Source organism: Melanerpes formicivorus, unplaced genomic scaffold (assembly GCF_026170545.1).
Source record: "Melanerpes formicivorus ecotype bairdi unplaced genomic scaffold, bMelFor1.0.p_v2 SCAF_28, whole genome shotgun sequence".
In the NCBI taxonomy this organism is placed as follows: domain Eukaryota; kingdom Metazoa; phylum Chordata; class Aves; order Piciformes; family Picidae; genus Melanerpes; species Melanerpes formicivorus.
This window is the reverse complement of record NW_027142380.1, coordinates 7,892,805-7,916,228: the sequence shown is the minus strand read 5'-3', so window position 1 is coordinate 7,916,228 and position 23,424 is coordinate 7,892,805. Positions and strand designations below refer to the sequence as shown.

Genomic DNA, 23,424 nt, shown 5'->3' with positions numbered 1-23,424 from the left:
ACAACCTCATTAAGTTTTATAAACTGGAAAATAACTGACAAACACTTTCATCTCTATAAAGAAACCAAACTGAAGCAAGTCCATGGAGAAAATACTATTCATGCTTTTCTCCTGAGCAGTCTTGTTTATAAATACTTCTCTTCCCACTCAGCATTGTTCATAATCAGCCTTTTCTAAAGGCATGCTTAGTTCTAAAACTATGCTTTTTCTGTCCACAACACCAGCTTCTGAATCTGCACTACCAACTGAGAGCTCTTTCACAGCCATAAGTTCTGTAAAAGTATCTTCAGGAAATACTTAGAAAATCAGTTGATCCTAAGATGATTCAGCTCAGTACACTTTCATTCTAGAGAATGACAACTTGGAAATTATATACATTTTGTGTGTACCTAAAGCATCTTTCACAACAGGTCTTTTCCAAATGAGACTATTCAAACAAAACAAAGAATCAACAACCAAAAAACCTGAACACACACACACACAACCCCATCACCAAGGAACAAAAAATATTACTAAAACCAAAACAAGAACCACCACCACTGCACCAACCACACAACACTAACCAGCATGCTGCCACCACCACCCCTACAACACAAAACCCCAGACCAAAACCACCACACATGAATGAATGAAAAGTAAAACAATAATTTCCCCCCTCACAAGCACAAAACCCAGAAAAGGGTCAGAATTATTAAGCAAAGACAAGAAATTTAAGCCCTGTGATGAGAGGCAAAGGAGTGCAAGGAAATTCTGCAGTCAGTACAACAACAATATGCTTATTTACTGAAGGTTGATAAGGTAGCAAAAATATTTTCATTGCACAGGGAAGAAAGAATTAAAAATAAAAATTTAGACAAAAGACAATCTAGCATTGCCAGAGCAGAAAAAGGAAGAACACAATCCTCACTAGCTCTGTTCTCTAATAAAAGCAAACTATTTCACACCTGGACTTGAGCTACATGATTTTCAGTTGGAACTAATCCATGACTACGGGTCAAGCCAAGCACCATCAGCCCAGTTTAGAAATGCACCAATTCCATTTGATAACAGCAAAGGGACAGAAGTCACCTGAGACAGGAAGCAGTTTAAATTATCTGATGCTATGCTTTGATTTAAAGGAAGAATTACTAGCATAAAGTTCCTTGCAAGGTACTATTGCTTCTCTACTAGCAGGATTTGCACAGAATTCATCTTCCCAAGCACACACATCAAAACCAAAATTGCATTTTACATGGAAATAATCTAATCCTATCATTCCCAGAGTGCAAAAGACTCTTCCCTGTTCCCGTATTTCCTGCTTACTCAAAATGTTTGTACTGATGAAACTGAGAAAGCAGCTTCTCCCTGACCACATTGCTTATTTCGAAAGAGAAGCACCCTCTGTCAATAGCTTGCACTATGAAGATAGTTTTTGTGCCAGAATTAATTGGTATTTTGTTTTGACCATTGGACAAGTTTTTATATTTGATAGTTTTGCCAGCTGCTATATTCACTTTGGGAGGCTTGAAATTTCAAAGAGAGCACAAAGCCAGAAACATTTAATGAAGCTGTCTGGGCATGACTAGACAAACATTAAAAGCCAATAAACAGTAGTAATAGTGAAAAGCAACCTGAAACTGAAAGTCTTGAACTCTGGAGAATCACAGCAAAACATTAACTTTCAGAGAAGTGGAGTAAGGAAAGGTTACACAGATGTAATGGCAACATCTCTACCTCCCCCACACAGTGCCCTCCCTAGTGTTTTTAAGAAAAACTATTCATGTTGAACAACTACTTTCTTTCTCATGTATCCAGTACACACTGGAAGGCCTTGTTAGAGCACAATAACTCCCACCATGGCGTGGACATTAAGTGCAGATTAGACTGCAAGACTCCACAAGTGCAGAAGACAAAGTTAAGTTACCTATCTCCCTTTTCAGCAACTGTATTAAAATATCAGATGTTAGTACATACAACTCACACACTTTAGACAAACTCTACAAGGTTTGAAGTTACCAATTTCAGTAAGACCCAAGGAAAGTAAGCAAGACAAAACCTAAAATTAGCTGAAGAACAGGAATTTAGAGGGTTTTGAAATAAGGCTACCTCCTGGAAAAGAAGGTCCTGCAATTATTTTGTAAATCTTTCTGGAATTGCTTCACAGATTACAGTTTTAATTAAGAAAAACATTATATAGAAGGGGTGTTAAGCTTCTAGAGACCTAGCTATGTACTTAAAACATTAAAGAGTCCCAGGAGTCCTGGTAGGATGTCTGTCTTCAGATTGCACAGTGTTTAAGTTCATTACAAAATTACTGTTTAAATTCAGAGGGGATGCCATCTATTTTGGAAAGATGCTGTATACCACAAAGAACATAAAATGAAAAGAGAAACAAAGGAGATCTACTACGGATTGTTCGTTGAAGAGGCCATAAAAGAACATCAGAACTTAGTACAAGAAGGAAGCACTTCCCTCTCCACCCTTCACCTACTATTAGCTTTCTGACAAGCAGGAATTAAAAATAAAAGCATAAAATAGTGGATCTATGATGCCAACACTTCATATTAGCTGAACTGATTTTAAGGTAAAGTTCTCAGAACACAGAAGGAAAGAACCAGAGGACAATCTCAGAGGCACTTAACACATAACAAGAAATAAGCATCACTTACATGACCTCCCCCCCAAATACTGACATTCATTACACCCCCACAGGGGCTTGCTAGTAGGAAACAGGTGTTTAAGTGCAATAACTTGCCAACTTTAATAACTGTTTCTTCTCTTTTATGCCTTACTCTGGAGCTCATAGCAGATGAAGATACACTCTAAAATACAGTAATTTCCCCAGACTGTCAGAAGCAAATATTAAAAGTTTCATTCAAAACAAGTTAATTCCCTTACTACTGCAGTTTAACAATGGGATCTCCAAAGTTACTTGAGAAGTGAAAAGGTGTAGAAAAAGAAGTGCACTCAGCAACCACATATCCAGTTCAAACCCGTGTACAAGATGGCAAACCAGTGTGCTAGTTTCCAGTGTGCTCTTCCCCAGCCTCAATGTATCCAAACAGGAATACTGTAGACTACATGGAATATGCCACCTCTCAAATCCCTCAGAGCCCATTCTATGCCCCTAGAGAGCACAGAGTTCATTTATCTCCAGCATGAGAAATCCCAGGGTGGTCCCCTTCGCCCAGACTGCAGAAAGGGCAGCACCAGGGAGTGAGCGAGTGTCGGGAGCCTGCCCAGGACTGACTGTCCCACTCCCTGTCAGCAGCACAGCAACCACAGCATGTGGCCAAGATGTCCTGTCCCGCTAAAGCTGGGCACAGGAATTGATGGATTGCAGTCCTCTGAGGGAAAGGAGACTAAGGCCACTCTTTTCCTCTCATTCATCTCCTTCCTCAGTTATCTTTGGTCTTTGGGATGAAAAGACAGTAGGCAGAGCTGACTCTTATTTTGTTGTTGTTGCTTTGTTTTAATCATGTTCTAATTTCACATATTGATTTGGCATAAACAAGGATACCTGGAAGCACAGTTACATAGAAGGGGGTGAGCAAGCTAAAAACATTGCTAAGATCTGCTTGTAAAACACAAACCCCACCCTGCTGCCATTTAACACTTAGTACAGGAATTAGTAGTTCTGTATCTACTACATAAAGATTGCTTAACAAGGAGTGCTCAGTGGTAGAGAAATGGCTTTCCATTTTTTCAGAAATTATCCCTTAAAACTCTGGAGAAGAAACTCAACTGACAAGAAGATTAACTGCACTGTGGTTCAGCAGGGATTTCATCACAGTGCAGAGAAGAAAGACGCTGCCCCACCACATCCCTAATCTTATACCTGGTCTACACTAAGAGGGGCAAGCCTGCTCTGCTGCACCCACACACTTCTGTGATCCCACACACAGGGAGGTGAGGCAGATCACTAATCTAACCACAAAATTAATGCTACAGGTGAGGAAGAGTAGCATGTGTAATGTGACTTGCAGAGAACAGAGCTGTTCTTTAAGCAGATGGACTCACATACCAGATAAAACTATGTATCTTACTTTTAATTTTAAACAGGTTTTTTTCCAACTTCCTGTGCTTTATTTTCATAATCACTATGTTGATGCAAAGTGTCATTCTCCTCCACACTGCTGCCATTTTCGCCATCCACACGGTGCAAATTAACAAGGGAAATTCCAAACTAGGACAACAGATTTACACAGGAAAGTCCCCTGTGCATCAATGAAGAGTTTCTTAAATGCTTCTGGCAAGCAGGCAAACCCTTCAAGCCATAATCAAGTGCTAGATTCTTTATCAGTGTTTCTGAATGAGCAGGGAGTTTTAAACTCGGGGTGACCCAGCACAGTGAGTTTACTGGACCACTGTGCTCTGCTGTGAGCTGCTGCTAAGAGAACTCTCTGGCAAGCACTCTTCCTGGGGGAGCACCCTGTTCACTTTCACCTGATAACTCATGTAAAATTAAAACACTCACATTTTATCTTCAGTAGGATTTGACCTGATGTTACCTTTCACTTTAATTAAAAATATACTGAAGAGCTCAAAAGAGGAAAAACTGGTATTTCCCACAAGCACAGAAGGTGCTTTTCCATCTTTGCTCACTGATTGTTGTCAGCTTAAATTGAGACTTTGCTCTCCTACTTGTGAGCATGATGAGCTCATTCCAGAACCGCGGAAACTGCAATACATTAGAACTACATCTGCTTTGGTAGTACAAGTGTTCACCTCTCTACTACTTGCAAATTACTACTGCTATTGCCAGGAACAACAAAGATTAAGACTTAGTTATGGAAACCGGCAGCTGATGAAGACATTAAAGGAGTATCTGTAATCATCAAGGGACTAATTCTGATCTCTGCTGATAAATATTCAGCTGACTCCAACAGAACACAGCTGTTCCACAGAACAAGAACTCTGAACTAGGGCTCGAGTTTTTCAAAGAGCATTTCTTACTGCAGTTCTCTAACTACAAACTCAAGAACCTTCCATTTTCTTTTATTTTAAAGACTAAAACTGACCACAGAACAAAAGAACAAGATTGCAATAGATTCTTCATTCAAGAATTAAATTCCTTAGAGCAGAGCTGAAAGCAATACACAAAATAACTGAACACCTTCAAAACTTCCACAAACCGCTGGTAGTGGCTTACCTATCAAGAGAGAAGTAGAAGTAGATGGCATTTTAATGCACTTTCCTTCTTCCAGTTGAAAATTTATTGAAGTTACCTTTGGCTGATAAGAATAAACTGGTGTATTGCCTGAACTATTCCACCTGTTCTTCCGCATTGTATACCACTATGTAAATTCTTCCTCTGATTTCTTATTCTTCATATGATCTCATTTATGCACATATTCAATAACACTTCTTATAAACATCAAGTGTTACTGCAGGTAGAACGATCACCCCAGATACTGACATTCCCATAAAGCACTCACCGACTACAAAGCTCTCCAAGTTCTGCAAACACAGACTTTTGGGTAAGCACTAAATACCTGCTAAGTCCTCCCATATGACCAATATCAACTACATTTATTTACAATTTTGTTACCTTTTTTCTTTTCCTATAATGCAGACAATTCACTAGTTCAGGGAACACACCAAACTTACACCACAATAGATGCAGACCATAGTACCTTCCTCTTGTCATACATTTCCCAGGATACTTTACTCCAATTTTATTTCTCTAGTTCTGAATAATTATTAATATTCTGTGAAATCTCTACCTTTACCTTTGTGTTAAATTTAGCAGCATCCATTGTGTTACATTAGCTTAAAATAATTTGAGTTTTGGGTCCTCTTTTAATCTGATTTATGATCTTCTAAATTATACTTAGGTTATGCAGGAAGTATTAAACACAGAATTGCTTGGAACACTCAGTAATCACTGTGTACAGAAACTGTTTTCTCAGCCCACATCTGCCTCATTTTTGTAGACGGTATCTTCAAGTAGGGACTGGATTACTACACATTTCTGCATCACACTGTGAGACTCTGTTGCAGTTATTGCTATGACAAACTACACCAGGATTCATTATTTTAAAGAGGTATGATTTCATGGACCATCTTCTTGAAATTTCCTTTTTCATCTTTGAACCCTGAATGCAGGACATTCACATCAGCCTTAGAATTGTCAATGTCACTTAAACAGCTAGCACAAAAAAAAAGGTTCAGGAGGAAGGAGAACATTTCTTTTCATCTGCTTTATCAAAGATAACTGTAGCTGCCTCTGAATAGCCCTAGCCAAACAGATCACTGACAGCAGATAAACATTATCTGTGTCAAAACACTTCCCAGAAACCACTTACATAGTCCAGCTGTGCTTGTAACTTGATTGACCATTTTGTTGACACTTAGAAAATCAATATTTATTTCAACTTGAACAATTCTGTTGATTATTCTTAATTTTTACTTATTTCTATTCCAGACATAATTTGTCTGGACAGATTAATGTTCGCTGAAGTACCTTTCAAGAATGATGCTGTGCACTGTGAAATGGAGATTCTGCAGGAATTCCAAGGCACAGTACAGAGAATATCCTATTCAATAGATACTGCATAGAAAAATAATCCGTCACATAAAGGCAGAGGATAACTCTCCAGCACTCAGGAGCTGGCAGGCAGAACACACAAACATTAAATATGTGACACTTTCTCAACAAGCCAAGAAGCTTAGGAGTCAAAATTTAAGTATTAAATATGTCTCACTTAGGGCATAAAGGTCTTCCTGAAATTACAGCAAATTAAAATTACTACCTCTGTAGGAGCCACTAATAGAAAAATAACTCCAAGTAATTTAAAAAAAAAAAAAAAATCACCATTTGGATAACTGCATACATATTTATATCACCTCTTCCATATGCAAACTAAATTCCACCTATCTACTACTATAGGACACTGAATTCACTTCAGGTATACCACCAGTTTGCACAGACAATAAGCAAAGAAGAAATGCTGTAACTCATCTAGTAAGTGTAGCTATCACTGTTAAATGACCAGATCACCTCAGAGGAGCAGCAGACCAGACTGAAATAATACTCTCAAATCCTTACTATAGCAATAAATCTGAGAAACCAAACTGAAGAAAATGCACCCTGTGCAACTATCTTTGTGTCTGAATTTACCTTGCACTTCATTCCTGTACTTGCTAGTTCATGCACTGTCCCACAGAAACACAGGCTCACTCAGGTCTGAAAGCAGTCCTGTCAGGAGCAGGTCAATTGTACTTCTGTTACCAAATCCTTCAAAAATGGAACAAAAGCCACCCTACTGGCTTCTACACAAGACAGTTCAGCTAACACATAGCAACCTTGGCCTAACAAACGTACCCTATCTCAGCGCCCCCATATACAGCCATTAGGTGTTTCTGTGTCATTGCACTCCCTTACCACTTCTGAGCACAGACTCATCAAGTGTAGCCACCATGGAAAGCTTGTAACCATCTCCTGGTAGCAGTATTTCTAAAACTGAGACCAGCTTTGGGAAAATATGTACCAGCCGTGGGGAAAAGCAGTCAGTCTGGTTTATCCACAAACCTGATACTCCACCACCCCCCAAATCAACCACCCTGCTTTGTCCTCTAAACTCTACATGCACCTATATATTGCCTGGCTCCTTCCTCCATACCATGCGGCATCAAGCATCAAACTTTCCAAAACTTGTAGGCAGGGAGTAAAACTCATTGGTTACAAGGTAAAATCAGGAAAATATCCTGGCTACTGTGAAGTGAAATTAAGAGCAGAACACCGCCCAAATGTCTGGGAAAGTACTTCAAATGAAACAGTAATGAGCAAAGCCACCTTGGAACAAGAGGCTTCAGACCCCCCAGAAAAGACAGAGGTAATAATGAGGCAGCCACTGTAGCTGTGGAGAAACATTACCAAGTGGTAAAGGTAAGACATGAGAGAAACTCTGTGGATGAGAACAAATCCAATTAGGCAACGCATGAGAACTGAGCTTGAAGAGTAGAGGAACGCCAACAGAATACTACTAAAGGTGATCATCAGAAGCACACACAACTCTATTAACTGGTAAAGAATAACTGATGTGGTGGAGTTCTGTGCAAAGTAAGAGTGAACTAACTGCAGGATGACTAGCAGGGAAGAAAGATGTACTCACCTATGTCTGCGTGTCGTTAGAATAGTCTCATTATACTGAAAAGTTAGCACTGCCATGAGGAGCTGCCTTTTGGCTTTCCTTACACGTGCATTTTATAGAGAGACTAAAGGTTATTAGGATCATCATTTTATGATGGTAATTAAGGTTTTGACTTGTACATTGCAAATCCCACTCCCAACAGATAAGAAGTGGCAGTGTTTAAAATAAAGCACTAAACATCCTGGGTTTCCCAAAAGAGCAAGAGATTTCATCTGTCTCACAGCTGGTTCCTCTGAAGTACAACAACTGCACATTTGAGACATAATTGTTTATAATATATGTAAGAGAGCAAGGAAGCCAAACTACCTTTGAAAAGATAAACCAGCAGGCTTTTCAAATGAGATTCCTGTTCTTTGGAGGCATCAGTGGATTATGAGATAGAAACCACAGTGTCAGTAGAATGGGAATTAGTGGGGACTAATTCCAACCACTTAATGGAACTGAGTTAGTGAGGAATAATAGTAGGAAACAATGCAAGGAAGTTTACTCAGATCTCTTGCTTCACCATGAACATGGAAATGGAAGAGGCCTCCACTAACAAAGGTATGCAGACTACTTTTTAAAAGTACTATCCTGTTTATTATGGCAGGAATTTGGGAATTGTTTTATTTCAATTTTTTAAGAAGTCATAAGGAACTACATTCCCCCAACAGTTTGGAAGATTTCCAGCTAATGGAAACAACAAAACTGCTTGTTAAACAAAACCAGAGCACATATTTCACAGAAAAAGAGCAGACTTAACTTTAAGCATGTAAAATGAGCTAAAGGACATATGGCTACAAATATCTCCATGTCTGGAACAAAAGAGGAAATTACTGTACAAGAGCTCGGCATACATCACCAACACACTAAAGCTACAAATGGGAGCTTTTTGTCCTGGACGGTGCTACCATCTCAACTCACAACTTCTCCACAGCTGGCAAAAATATTTCACTGCTGTAACAAAATAATATAAAGGCTGAAGTGAACCAAGAAATTGTTCTAAAAATGCTGGAAGGATGAAAAGTTTACTGCTACATGGAACAGTATCAAAAGGGTCAGAAACCAGTTTTGCCATTATCTGACAGAATTACAGTTATGTAACTTACCTTTACAGTTATATAATTTACTAAAAGCAAACTGTCCCTGTTCTACCTGACTGTGGATGAGGGAAGACCAATGCACCCTGTTGACTCAATTTTAGCAAGACATACAGCAAGGTCTTCCGCAGCATCTTTGTAGCCAAGACTGAATACTTACAGAGACTCTGTGGACCATCAGACCAGCACAGCAGTGGCGGTGGTCAACAGGGTCCAAAGTCTAATTGCAACCAGTTACAAACAATGCTGCCCAGAGTCAATACTGGGGCCAGTACCTGCGCTGGTAGCCAGGAAGCTGAACATCTGTCAGTGTGCCCTTGCTGTGACACAGGCTGCCTGCACGTGGCTTACATTTGCAGTATCAGGGAAAGCCATTTTACCCCTCTACCCAGCACTTATCAGTTCCTCACCACAAGGCTGTGTCTGGTTTGCAGTCATGCAACACAAAAGAGAGCAGAAGGCTGCTAAGATGGTTAACAGAGCTGCAGCACACAACCTAGGCAGGAAGCTGAGGAAGCATGTCTGGAAAACAGGCAGCTATGGTGGAAGAATCTATCTGCTGTCCTTCACCCCTGAAGGAGTAACTGCACAGGCAAGACAGGGCCCCTTCACAGAGGTGCACAAATGAGGGGGGGGGTAAGATGCAGTAGTCCCAGATTGCTGCAAGGGAAACATTTTCCCAGTGCATAAGGCTAAGCAGCGAAATAGGGAGCCAAACAGGCTATGGAATTGCCATCACTGGTGATTTTCAGAAATGCTGCACAAAGCCCTGATCAACCTAAACTAACTTTGCAATTGGTTCCCCTTGAGCACAGGGTCTGACTGGATGACCTCCAGAAGTCCCTTCCAGCTGAGACTGTTCAAGGATGATACTATAGATGTTCCTGTTTACTCTGCAATCACATGCATTAAACTTGACTGAAGAAACTTTGCAGAAAAACATTTCTGTTGGTGCTCAAGGAAACCAATGAAGAGACATCTGTCTGCAGGCTTAGATGAGGTGCAAAATAGTATTTCAGATATTCCAGGGAAACTCTAAGGGGGAAAAAAATGACTACACAAAGAAAACAAAACAGCAAAAAAAAAAAACCCACAGAGTGTATGTTAATGGCTGTTTACACTGCATTCAGGGCAAGAATTAGTACAGCTACATTACATCCTGGCCAGGCCAGCACTGTCTACTTAAGCCTAGAACTATGTTACACTTAATCACTTCTGCCTAAATACTGTACTTCTCCAAATTGTGGTACTTCACTACCTATTTCTGGATTCCCTCACTGTCAGTAAGCATCTGTATTATACTTTCCGCTAAAGTAAAACTGCACTTTATAAGTTGTCTGCCCCAGGGCAAGAGTAGAGGGGAAGGGCAGAGAAAACTGACATAAAATATGATTGCTTTTGTTTTCTAAGCTTTATTTTCAACTTTAGAACCAAAGGAAAATTCTCCATTTCCTTTCCAATTCCCAAATTGTATTTTCTTGAAGTACTGATAGGTTGGACACGATGATCTTGAAGGTCTCTTCCAACCTGGTTTATTCTATTCTATTCTACTTGAACAAATGGTTTCGAAACATTTTTGCTACTGAAGGAACACAGAGATTTCAAATTCACCAGGATTTCCTAAGAGGCAAGAGAAAGTATATTTTAAATACAAGATGGCAACTGATAAGTGACCCTCACTTCTATTCTTTAAGAATTCTTCACAAGGACAAAACAAAATATCTCACTTTTGCATGTCACTTCTCCTATGGCAGTGCTGTGACTTCTGTGCTGTCTCTTAAAGCTGTTTCTATTTCGCAAAAGAGAGCTCAGTGGATTTCTTATGTAAAACACAAGCACAAAAACATATCCTGCTTTTAAAGAGGCCTTTCAGATACAGAAAAGGATTAAGACTAATAAGTTTCCTATCTCTTCATTTTGCTCAGTTTTGCAAAACACATGGATCCCTTACAAACTAGAGAAAAGGAGGTTAGGATTTGGGCTCATTAAGGAAATTCCACGTTAGTAACTTAGTAAAAAGTCATAAGGAGTATGGTCACTCCCCTGAAAAAAGTCCCAAGACTGAACACAAGATCAAAAAAGGCTGAACCATAAAGTTTATATTCCACCTAAGGCTAAGTCTTACCATAGCAACCATTATGAAACAAAAATATTCTGAAGTAGCCAAGCAATCAAAGTTTTGCTTCTGCTCTCCTACAATAAAGGAAGTTTAGATTGACTTTTATAAATGCAGGCCATCATCTCCCAAACAATTAAATGAATAGTTAACTTTGTACAAGATGATAGCTTCAGCTTCAAATAGATGAAGTTAACACGTGACTGTATGATCAGCTTCTGACTGCAAGGTACTGATAAAAGAACTAAGTTTACACTGATAAGGTAACCAAATTTAGCAACATTTTTATTCCAAACCCTCCTTGTAAACAAAAAAGGCTTCTAATTACAATAAAGACACCCTAAAGAGCCTTATCATAGTTGCAGTGCTGGCTCATACAATGCTCACCCTTTGTTCCTTCCCTACACCACCTCTTCAGTTGTGCTGGGGTTTGACATACCAGTTAACAGGGACAGACCAAGCTGGATCAATGAATTGAACTTTGTTAAAAACAATACTGCTAAAAAGAAGTTACTTAAAACTGGAAGCAGTTTCCTGTGCTAGGTTACCATGTAGCTACAGACACAGTTGGACAAGCACAAGTGAAATGGTGACACAAGAGCTGTATTAGCCAAGAGAAATACTGGTAAAATTACAGCCTAACCTAGACCTGCATATACCTGTTCCTCCCTCACTCGGATGAATAAGCACATTGACACAAACAGGGGCAGGGAGGGACCCAACACCCTTACATGTTTTTAATCTGTTAAGCAAGCTCTGTACGCCACGATCCTTCTTTGATGGGAACATATTAATTTACTTCATTAGCACCCTTTCAAGCCCAGTTTACTAATTGTTGACAAGATCTGCTGCAACTATGCCCAGAAAAGGTATGCGGCATGGAAGGTGAGAACACCCTGCATTTAAACCAGGATACAGACTACAGTGTATCAGCTAAAAATCAGTGTTCATCAGGGGATAAGAACTGAGAGAACCCCCATGAACACTTTATAACTTCTCACACCAGCAACAATAACTCAAAACGAAAATACTTCGTATTTCACTTGTCCTTATTTGCCCTGGTACTTTTTGTTTGCTCCTTCAGGAACAGGCTGTGACTGAGTAAGACCCATTGTTTTTCAATAAATAAGGCTGCAAACCAGTTGTGTAAGTACTCCAACTTAACCATCCTTTTAAGTTGAGCTCTGAACGTCATAAAAATCCTAATCAGTGTCACTACAAACTATTACTTTGGATTTCACCTTTTTATTCCAAGGCAGCCTGTTAATCAGTGACTTAGATTTCTATTAAATGAAACTACTTCTACACAACCTGAAATAAAGAATATTCACCTCATGTTTAATTAACATGTGTTTGTTATGTTTGTGGAATCAGGAGCACCATTAGGAGTGGGCAAGCTGTAGTTGCTTAAACAGACATTAAGTTCTTCTACTGCACATCACCAATCCTTACATGAACATTCACCATGAGATTTTAATTCTGACTCATTTCTTCCTGATACTTTGATACAGAACACACTAATGAAAACAGAGATGTATTTGGTGAAGAAATACAGACTTTGGTACATAATGGGAAGTAAATTGAACATTATGGGACAATACTTCCAGGTGTGTCTCCAAATCATACTAGAAGATACTTATGATGCCTGCATTTGGCACTTCTAAAAACATTATTTAATGCTACTGAAAGTTTTAAGAATGCTACAGGCCTGAACAACAGCCAAAGAAAATCTTTCAAACACAGAAGGCGAGGGTCTGCATGAAGTTCCAGATGACAGATTCCAGCTCAGGGTTAAGCAATAGTTTGCACTAATTAAATAATAGTTAAAAAAAATAAAATCCCAAATGAAAATATTGTCAGGAGTTTATTCATTCCCAAAGTTTCACAGAGGAAAGACTTTTCCCTTATAAAAATCACATTTTAAAATTATTTTGGAATAGATTTAAGAGTGGCAGATAAAATAAAAACAGCCTAAAGAAGTATTTCAGAGCAGGAAAAATATTTCAAGCACTACGCAGTTAAAACACACAACAGTAAGCCCATACTAAAATATGTACTACACCAAAATACTAAACATTATAGTTGTGTATTTCTGCTGAGCCCAAGTCTTCTATTAAAAGAGCAAAGTACATTTCAGAACTTGTTTCCCTTTCAAAGCCATTAATTCAAGAAGTACTAGCAAGCTACCGAATAAAAACCACCCCAAAACAAAACAGAAAAGCAAAGCCTACAAACCTCTTACAAGTTAGAGGGCTTCTAGAAACCCGAACAAAGGCCCTGCGATCACTGGCTGCTAACAAAACACTGGTAAAAGCACACAGCTCTTACTGAAGCCTGTAGCCTGGCACTAGGCCTCAAAAACAAGGAGACTGCCTGGGAGCCAGAAAGTGATCAACTCTATAGCAACGCACCCAGGGAAGCCTTTCCCCTTCCTGCCAAATAGTGATCCCGCAAGGAAGTCACCCAGCACAGCTCCAGCGCTCGTCCCTGACAAGGAGTGAGGCTCCTTGCCGCTACATCTCACCTTCAGACAGAAATCCGCAAGGGTGAGCTGTGAAAAAAATTCCCGGAGCAGTGAAACTCTCCTGTGAGCTCAAAAACTAATAGCTGCTGAAAGTCTGAGCAGTTCCCAGGTGTCTCCTCTGCAGAGAGCACCTACGTGACTCTTCCCTCTTCTACAAACGTGTTTAAACACAATCATCACCCGGCATGGTCTACAAAGCCTAAGAAGAAATCATCTAAGCTATCGTCTATCTATCTATTAGATACAATGCACGACAGACACTACGACAGTACACAGCAGGCATTACAACAGAGATCTGAACTTTCCACTTAAAAAAACCCTGAATGTCGTGTAAAATGTAGGAAAAGCAACAGGTTTAACTGTGCTAACCAGGATCAATAAGACCTCACAGGCACCCCTGAGAAAAGCTGTTAGCTAAAACTAACCACCCCAGCAAATGAAACTAATCCATCTGAAACTAAATGGGAACTAAGAAAAGCTTATTTAGCACTCAGAAGCAACCTACAGATAAAAAAAAAAGAATCCAGGTGGCATCTCATGAACGTTTCTGCCTTTAAAGTCATATGCTACAACTAAAGATCACCAAAAAAACCCCAAAAGTCACACTTACATTGTCTCTCCAGTCTTAGCAACATGACAAAGAAACTGATCCAGTATTGGACACACTTCCTTCTTCCCTCTCTTCTCAAAATCTGTTGGTATGAGAATGACACAAAAAGAATAGTAAAAGATGTTAGGACAAAACAAAAATTCATAACAATTAGCGATTTATTTGCTTTAACAATCGGTACAGCTCCCACAAAAACATTTCCACGCTTTCACAATGCTGTAGCTGTTCCCAAGAGCTCCACCAGCTTCCCGGCCCTGCAAAACACTTAATATTTTCCTGTAGAGAAACTACATGCATCTGAGTAGCAAAAGTTGATTTGCAACTTCTTTTGAGCACCTACAAGAGAGAAAGAAGCCGATTTCCTCAGGCTGCACCCAGCAGGGCAAGCTCGCACAGAAGGGACCGGGGAAGGAAAAAGGAAAGGTAGGGGCGAGGGCCGGGGAAGGGCATGCGGGCGGGCATGCGGGGGGAGAAGGGGGCACCAGCACCGTGAGGAGCCCCGGGCCTGGAGGGGTGGGGGAGCCGCTGGGGTCACTAACCTCCCTCTGCTGCTCCCCCTTACGCAGCCCGCAGCAAGCCCGGGGTGGAAATCACCAGGGCAGCAAGGGCTCGGGGCTCACCTCTCCCCTTCCCCACCGGGAGCCCCGGGCCTCTCCCCACTCCGCGGGATCCCCCTCCCTCCCACGCCAGCAGCCTCCTCCTCACAGCGCGGGTACCCCGACCCTGGTCCCCCGCGGAAGGGAGCAGCCGCCCTCAGCCAAGGGCGCTCCCTCCCCCTGAGAGGGTCTCAGCTACGAAAGAGACCCCTAACCCCAGCCTCAGCGTGGGGACACCGCTTCCCCCCCCACCCCCCAGCTCTCCGCCGCAAGCCCCGACGCCACCTTTCAGAGCCTCCTGCAGCCTCTCGACGTCCATGATCCGCCTGGGCGTCTCCCCCCCAGCTCCGCTCTGCTCCCCTCCTCCAGCCCCCCCCCCCTCCCCACGCAGGAAACGGGCTCCAGCCGCCGCGCACACACAGAGACCCCGGGCTCAGCAACGCTCCAACATGGCGCCCGGGCCGTCCCCGTGCGCGGCCCCGATAGCCCGCCCTCCCCCTCCCTCCGGGGGGCGGGGGCGCGCGGGGAGGCGGGGCCGCGGGGCGGGCCCGGGCGGCGCTGAGCGAGCGGGAGGCGCGGGGGCCGGCTCCGGTGAGACGTCTCCCGCTGGAGCCCGCCCCTCGCTGCCGGGGGCGACCGCCCTCCGCACGCCGGCCCCGCCAAGCAGATCCTCGGGGAAGCGTGTGGGAACGCGGAGCTCCTGCCTGACTGGCGGGGCCTCCCTGCCCCAGCCCCTCAAGGAGCTTGGCCGCCTTCCTCTTCCCTCGCCCTCAAATCCAGTATCTGGTTATAAATAGAAATGCTGTCTCCCTTTTATTCTCAACAAGGCGCTATCTTCCCTCTTCCTTACTCTACCTACCTCTCCCACCGTCTTAGAATCATAGAATCGTTTCATTTGGAAAAGACCGTCAAGATCAGAGTCCAGCTATTACCTAACTGCCAAGTCTGGGGCCACACCACGTCCCTCAGCACCACATCTGTGTCTTTTAAACACCTCCAGGCCCAACAGACACTTTCATCCCAGCACGTTACCTGTGCTAGAATCGTAGAATGAAAGGCTGATTTGGGTTGGAAGGGACCTTTAAAGGTCGTCTAGGCCAACCTCCCTGCAGTGAGCAGGGACATCTTCAACTACATCAGATGGCACAGAGCCCTGTCTGACCTGACTGAGAATGTTTCCAGGGAGAGGGTATTTGCCACCTCTCAGGGCAACCTGGGCCAATGTGTCATCATCCTCAGGGCAAAAAACATCTTCCTTTTAGCTACTCTAAATCTCTCCTCTTCTACTTTAAAAGCATCACCCCTTGTCCTGTCACAACAGGTCCTGCTGTTGTCTGTCCCCATCCTTCTTATTGTCCCCTTTCAGTACTGACAGGATACAATAAGGGTTTCCCTGGAGCCTGCTCCAAGATGAGCAACCCAAATTCCCTCAGCCGGTCCTCCACAGCAGAGGCGATGCAGCCCTCTCACTATTGTGGCCTCCTCTGGACCCATTGCCACAGGCCCATGCCCTCCTTGTGCTAAGAAATCCAACCCTCACCTTCAATACAGCTCTGTGAAGGAAAGGTGAAGTCCAGGTAGCCTCTTGTCACTCCTTTCTGGACAACGTCCCTAGGTGAGGTGAGAGAGATACTTGATACAGAATGGGTGAACCTGGAGCAGAGGCCAGGGGCTCTCGCCCAGCAGACAGACAGGCATGTACAGGCTCACCCACCTCAAACACTTTGGTAGGACTGAGCAACACATGGTGGCTGTTCCTGGAAGGAAAAGGAAATGCTAATTTAGCATACACCAAAAGAAGTTGTAAATAAGGTAACCAAATGTCAATGCCAACTGTTATTCTGGGCATATATGGGGTGGCACATAAGCCATGGCTTGCTGTTAGGTAAGATCCAAATATAAACCTGGATCTTGTCCCAGTCTTCCCCTGAGGCCTGCCCTTACAGGCAGCCATGTGCACAGAGGTGTCCATCCTGCCCTGTGGGCACAGCCCTGGCAGCTCTCACAGCCAAGGTTGGGTGGGCAGAGCATAAGAGTGAGCAGATCAGCTGTCTACAGACTCTGCTATACCCTCTTGGAGGAGTCCCTAAAAAGATGGTAATGCCAGTGGCTGTACCAACTTTTCCACTCTCCTAAGTGCCATCTTGACAACAGAAAATCTCTGACATGGCTGTGTTTCTTGGAAACGTTGCTTAATGTCACAGCAAAGCAACAGAGCTTGTGGACCACCACAAATGGCTAAGAGAGAAATCTGGCAGCCATAGCAAGCATTCCTATGCTGCAAGCTGCTTTCTCCGACCCCTTGTATTGATTTCATCATGCAGGAGATGATCCATAAGACATGCAACTAGTTGTCTCCAGTGGCAACTGCATCATACAGAAACCCCAACTTTCATTTAAAATATGAATGGCTTATAAAATCAAGAACCTTTCAAGCCTTTACACTGTTGGAGGGCTATGTGACACTAGTACAGGGATTTTCATATTTACAGAGGGACTGTACAAAAACTGCGTTTCAAACTACCATGAAAGCCTTCATTAAAAGAATCAGACCTTACAAATAAGGTTCTGGATTCTTTGTGAAAGGGTACAATCAGGCAGAGGGGAGTTAATGAACTTCCACAAGTCTCTCTCCCTCTACCTGGTCAACAGGAGGAGGGCAAAGTGGCAGCATGAGTTAAACAAACCAACCTTATAGCACAGGCCTTGTTGTTCAAGACACCCAGCAAAGCCAAGTGTGGATTTTAATGGCATGAACCCTGCAATTCATGTGTGGGAGGAGAGAGCTGAGTCACCTCTGCAGCTTGAGCAGAAAGCCAAGCTGTGGTTGTGGTTCTAAGTGTGAGGAGAGCAGGGCTGGTGCTCCCCTGTGCTGTGGCACAACAGGGAGTTTAGGAAAAGCACCTCTTCCAAGTTTCAAAAGTAGTTTAGAGCAGGTACAAGTACCTCAGATTTAGAATTTTGGGTCTCTCATTGACCAAATACGAATAACTGGAAGATTTATAAAGTGCAAGTTCAAAGTGCCACTACTTCTAAGTGTTTTACAAGGGAATTGTGTGAGTTTTGTAGCACTGATTGATTCTCAGCTTCTTAAACAGAAAATTACATTCTCCACTGGACATCAATCACATGAGAAATCTCAATAATAGTTGGGACTTTTCAGTTTTCCTTTCTTGTATGTGTCTCTTGTGTTACATGTTCTCTTGCAGCCAGCCAGCATCATTAACTCTCTGCACCAAATGACCAGAGAGACAAAGACCCAATTTGCCCAAACCTCTAGAGGCAAAACCCCACAAACCCCAACCAAACCAAACCAAAGAAAATAAACCCCAGTGCATGAGACAGAATTAAAGCCATGGAGAGTTTAGCTGTTGGTTTTGTTTTGACCTCTTGCTCATCAAAGAGATGTGGACACTGTAACCAATTTTCTTTATTGGACATCACGCCTTTGCAGCTCTGCTACCACAACTCCTTCTGCCTCAAACGCTTGGTAGCACCTTCCCAGCATTAGACCTCTATTAACTGAAACTACAGTTGTTCTTATCAATAGATAATAACACTGTCTACAGCAAAATTATCAATATCTTCCCCTAAAACACCACTGAATACTCCATACAGTGAGCAAGTGAAAAATCCCTTCAGTGCAAAGAGCTGAATTGTGCAAAGAGTTAGCAGAGGACAGAGGCAGGTTTCAGAGCACATAGTGGATACTGGGCTGAAAAGAGCAGCACTGGGGCCTGTATGCAGGTGCTCCAAGGGTGATAAAATTCAGAGTACAGGTTAGCCCATCTCCTTTTCCATGAGGTCCACTTTAATGTTTTAAAAGAAGTATCAAAAATGCAGTCGTAACAAAAACACCAACTTACCTCAGCAAAACAGAAGAGTGGAGAGCAGACCTTTCCCAGAGCATAGCTTCTCTTAAATAACTCCCATACTCCAGCTGGCTCCATTGCCCCTCAGGGACCCCCACCAGCTCACGCTCCCAGTCCAACTTGCTCTTTGTAAGAATTCTCCCAGCTGATCACATGCTCTCAATTTTCAGTTCTTCCTCAGGAACTGCATTTCTCAGCATGATAGCTCTTAAAGAATCCCACCAGCCAAAACAAGCCTAGAGAGGCATAAAGATGGATTTTGAAGACTAGTACAGCCACACAACTACTTGAAAACCCTTGGAGAGCAAATCCAAATATCCTAAACAACATCCCATTTACGTGTATTCCCAAACCCAACAAAATTAAGCCCATAATGATCAATTTGGCTGTGTTGCCAGCCTGTTCTTTTAAATGAGCAAAAAACTTACAGTTGTTCCAAGAGGCCAAGAACTGCTGTGGAAAAGTGGGACAACGTAGTGATTCTTCACTAAAAAAGCAAGCTGCAAATAAAACCTAAATATACTTTTCCTAAACTCTTGTACTATATTCTGTACAGAAATATGGTCTTAATTTAACAGGTTGTAGTAGAATAAACCAACCTCAACCTCTTTAATGAGCACATTAGAGCCACTTCTTCACACTCACAAAATAAGAGGTGAGGTTGGTCCTGCTGCTTCATGGTGCAGTTGGTGTGCCTGCAGCCCTGTGACTCTGCATCTCTGCGAGTTACAGAATTCCTTGGCATTGGTCTGAAACACAGGCCCTGCTCTGAGAAGGGGTGAGCATTGGAGCTGTTCAGCCCCATTGCTTCTCTTCCTATCACTACAAGCCCTTGCAAAAAGTCCCTTCCCAGCTTTCTTCTAGGCCCCCTTCAGGTACTGGAAGGCTGCCCTAAAGTCTCCCTGGAGCCTTCTCTTCTCCGGGCAGAACAGCCACATCTCTCCCAGCCTGTCCCCATGGGGACAGCTTTCTGATCATCTTTGTGCCCTTGTCTGGACCCTCTCCAGCAGTTCCATGTCCTTTTATGGTGGGGGCACCAGAACCAGACATGGTACTCAGGTAAGGTTGTAACTGGGACTGATATTCATCAGTAGTGAAGGAAGCTGGAGAAGTAACATCCAAGTTACCTGGCATAGCTATGTACTGCCACCTTCTCATCTTTCTGAAATATCAACAGAAATCAGAACAAGCTGGAAACCAAGTGACAGCAACATGATCGTGGCACACTCTTTGCATACCAAAACACAAAGAAAGGAAAGAAGATCTACTGCCAATTTAAACAGATCTTGAAGAGACAAATGTGCAGTACCCAGAAAGGACATTCCTGCTTTTCCTGTCCCTTCCTTCATGCTGGTCCAGTTGAAATCTGTTAGTTTTGTGCAGTTAGTTCACAACAGCAGCAGGTCCCCTGGCATGCTGCTAATGCCAGGAGAAAAGCCACAGCATATGGAGAAAACAGAGGAATGGAGGATACTTGTATTGGGAGCCACAGGGGCTCAGCTGGGCTAGTTTATCTCACTGCTCTGGAAGCTCTTTAACTTCTCAGCAAACAACAAAATCTGATTCTTGAGGTTTAGGACTGAGACTTTTGCACAGAGTAATAGACTGTCCAATGCCTGGGCACAGATCAATGGGCCCAGTGCTGATTAAAATGATGGAGCCTAGCAGATGCTTTTGCTTTCAGTAATGAAGCTTAAATTAGTTATCTGGAGATCCCTGACCTAACCTGACTTAATTTCATTCATTGATGTGTGACAGCAATTTGTAAGGCATTTCAACTCAGTTAGTACCAAAATTGATTGGTGTGCCTTGAAAGAACCTGTAGCAATCCAATACAATACCAAGCAAGAGAGATAATGCAGAATCCAAACAGTGAGAAGAGTGAGAAAATGAGAACAATTCTGTGTCTCAAGACCCACTTAGGGCTTCAGAAAATATTGTACGTCGATACACATCAAAGGATTTACAAAAGGAGGTTAGTGGGTTGGTTTGCTTTGCTTTTCAGTTTATAGCTGAGGAAACTGAAGTAAGGTACAATAAAATGACAGTTAAAAATGGTGTGTCTCTGAGCCATTCAGCATGGTAAAAGGTTTTTGCTGGTTCTTCTTTTTTTTTTTTTTTGTTTCCTTTGAAGTACCTCAGAGCCTCTTCAAGACAATTTATGTCCCTCCTCTGAGAAAATGACTGAAAATCTTTAATAAGCTTTTAATAGGTCTGGAAGACTTGGGAGTATCAAAAGATCAGAATAGCTCATGTGTGGTGCCTTAAATCCAGAAAAAGCTGAAAACAGAGAAATGGTGTTTGTGGGAGTTTGGGGTTATTTTGAGAGTACTCACAGTAAGATTAAAAAAAAGAAGAAAAAGAAAAGAAAGAAGAAGAAAACAAGACAAGTGTGGTTTGATAAAGATTCTAAGTTCTACCTAAATTAGCCACTAACCCCTACACTAACACACATCAAGTCCCCACCTATTTTTTCATATTAATCCCACAGGAAGCCAGTGCCAGAGCAGTTTTCTTCCCAAGCTGCTTTCTCACACCTTCCTCCCAGTACATCCTTAGCAGAGGAAGCTTTATGCAGACTGTTCTGCAACCTACAAGACCAGACTAAAACCAGGCTCATTTTCCACCTGCAGCTTCAGGTGTGAGGAAGCCAGATTTCAAAATAAGTTGCCCTTTAGAAATGCTGAGCAGAAGGGGAAGGAGAGAGCTGTTAAAGGTGAGAAGGGACCTGCTTTGTAATTTAAGCACCACAGCAAGGAATTCACTTCCTTCAGAATCATTGCATAATAGAATGGTCCAGGCCAGAAGGAATCTCCAAAGGTCATCTAGTCTGACCTCCCCACAGTCAGCAGGGACACCCCCAACTAGACCAGGCTGTCCAGGGCCTTGTCAAGACTCACCATGAATATCTTCAGGGAAGAGGCCTCAACCGCTTCCCTGGGCAACCTGTTCCAGCTTTGGGTAAGATATTTCTGCAGGAACAGGCCAGCTGATGTCCCTTTTTGCGTTATAAGAAGGGGGCTGTGTCATTTCAGTGTCACTGTTTCACTGTGAGCAAAATATTTCAGTTCCAAGACACTGTTACACATCCTTTGGACTATGCTGTAGTTTTCACAAGGTAACCTAAGTAGTTGTGGTACATCTATAAAAAAGTCAAAGTCAAAACAAGGTATTTTACCTCAGAAGAAAACATTAACAAAGTGCCTTGTTAATCTTAAATGCTGCTTCTCATTTTGGTGTTTTGCCTCAATTGCCATTTTCATTTCAAAGGAAGTGTTGACAGTTTGTTTTTCATTCCCATCCAGAATGAAAGCAAATTTCTAAACATTGCTATTTCTTGTGAAGCACAAATAGCAACTCCTCATCTGATGCCAACAATGGCTCTTTGGGAGGCTGCATCTGTATGGAACTCCATGTAGATACCTGCTTGCCTCAACAGCACAGTAGGGGAATGCTTCCAGACTCTGCATGGGACAACCCACCTATGTGTGCCACCCCACCCCTGGATAAGTACTTGGTGTCTATTTGTTGACACTCTATCTGATTAAGAGGGGCAAAACATCCTCTGAAAGTTGGCTCCTTTATGGTTACAGGTACCTGACTCTCAGGAATCTCTTCTTGAAGCAGTAGGAAAGAAAACACTGGAAATTAAATGATCAACAGGTAGTGCTAAAGCAAATAAAGTGTAGAAATTGATAAAATTATTAAAGTCTCACATTTTTGGGGGGTTAGTTGCAATTAATTCTCAGCTCTAAATGTCAGAGAAGATACAGAGTTCTCTCTACTAGGATCATATTTATGAAGATGAATATAAAATCATAGCTGAACTCTATTTAGACTCATGCTCCACGACTATGCAACAAGGATGTTTCCTAGAGTCCAAGCCCTATGTGGACATTGGTGAGGGCAGGGCAGAAAAAGACTGTTCCAGTAGGTCACTCAGCTGTAAGAAAGAAAGCTCCAAGGCCTTGTTTCAATGAACTGAGTTTATTCATCCCAACTAGAAGAGCTGCAGCCAACATAAGGAGTCCAGCAGACCAGCAACAGGGCTATGAGCAATCAGAGTTCAGGACCCTTCCTCTGATTCACCAGCAACAGGTAAATGCCCATCCTGTTAGCTGTTGCGGCTGTGTTATTTCTGCCTGGCCTGGCCCTACACATCTGAAAAACTGCCTTCTCGCCAGAGCAATGCTGAGTGAAGCCATGTTTGTGGGGGAAATCTCTTGGGTGAGGACAGCACCAAGCAGTTTGATTGTGGAGCACGTAACCACACACCACCCAACTACATGCCTCCTAGGGCAGAGGTGAAGCAGTACTGCACAGGGTATTGTTCTTCTACAGCTGGCCTTACCTTTTCTCATGAATATCATTGGGAGTTGTATTCTTGACTTCAAAGAGAGCGGCTGAGCCAACATACCACAGAGCTGAGCAAGTTGAGCAAGTGAGAAAACAATTTCACCACCAAGCAGGCAACTGGTTTGGCTGAATAGCT

At 42.6% G+C, this 23,424-nt stretch overlaps 1 protein-coding gene across 1 annotated transcript in view; it reads right to left on the bottom strand.

Annotated features, from left to right (window-relative positions):
• The window catches only part of PPP4R2 (protein phosphatase 4 regulatory subunit 2), a 31,880-nt gene extending 16,430 nt beyond the window's left edge, over positions 1–15,450 (bottom strand). Inside the window, exons 1-2 of the mRNA XM_068154375.1 lie at positions 15,346–15,450; positions 14,465–14,546 (exon numbers count right to left, since the gene is read on the bottom strand). Of these exons, the coding sequence (XP_068010476.1) occupies positions 14,465–14,546; positions 15,346–15,379 (116 nt within the window). The 5' untranslated portion in view covers positions 15,380–15,450. The remainder of the gene's footprint in view (positions 1–14,464; positions 14,547–15,345) is intronic.
• Positions 15,451–23,424: the final 7,974 nt, after the last annotated feature.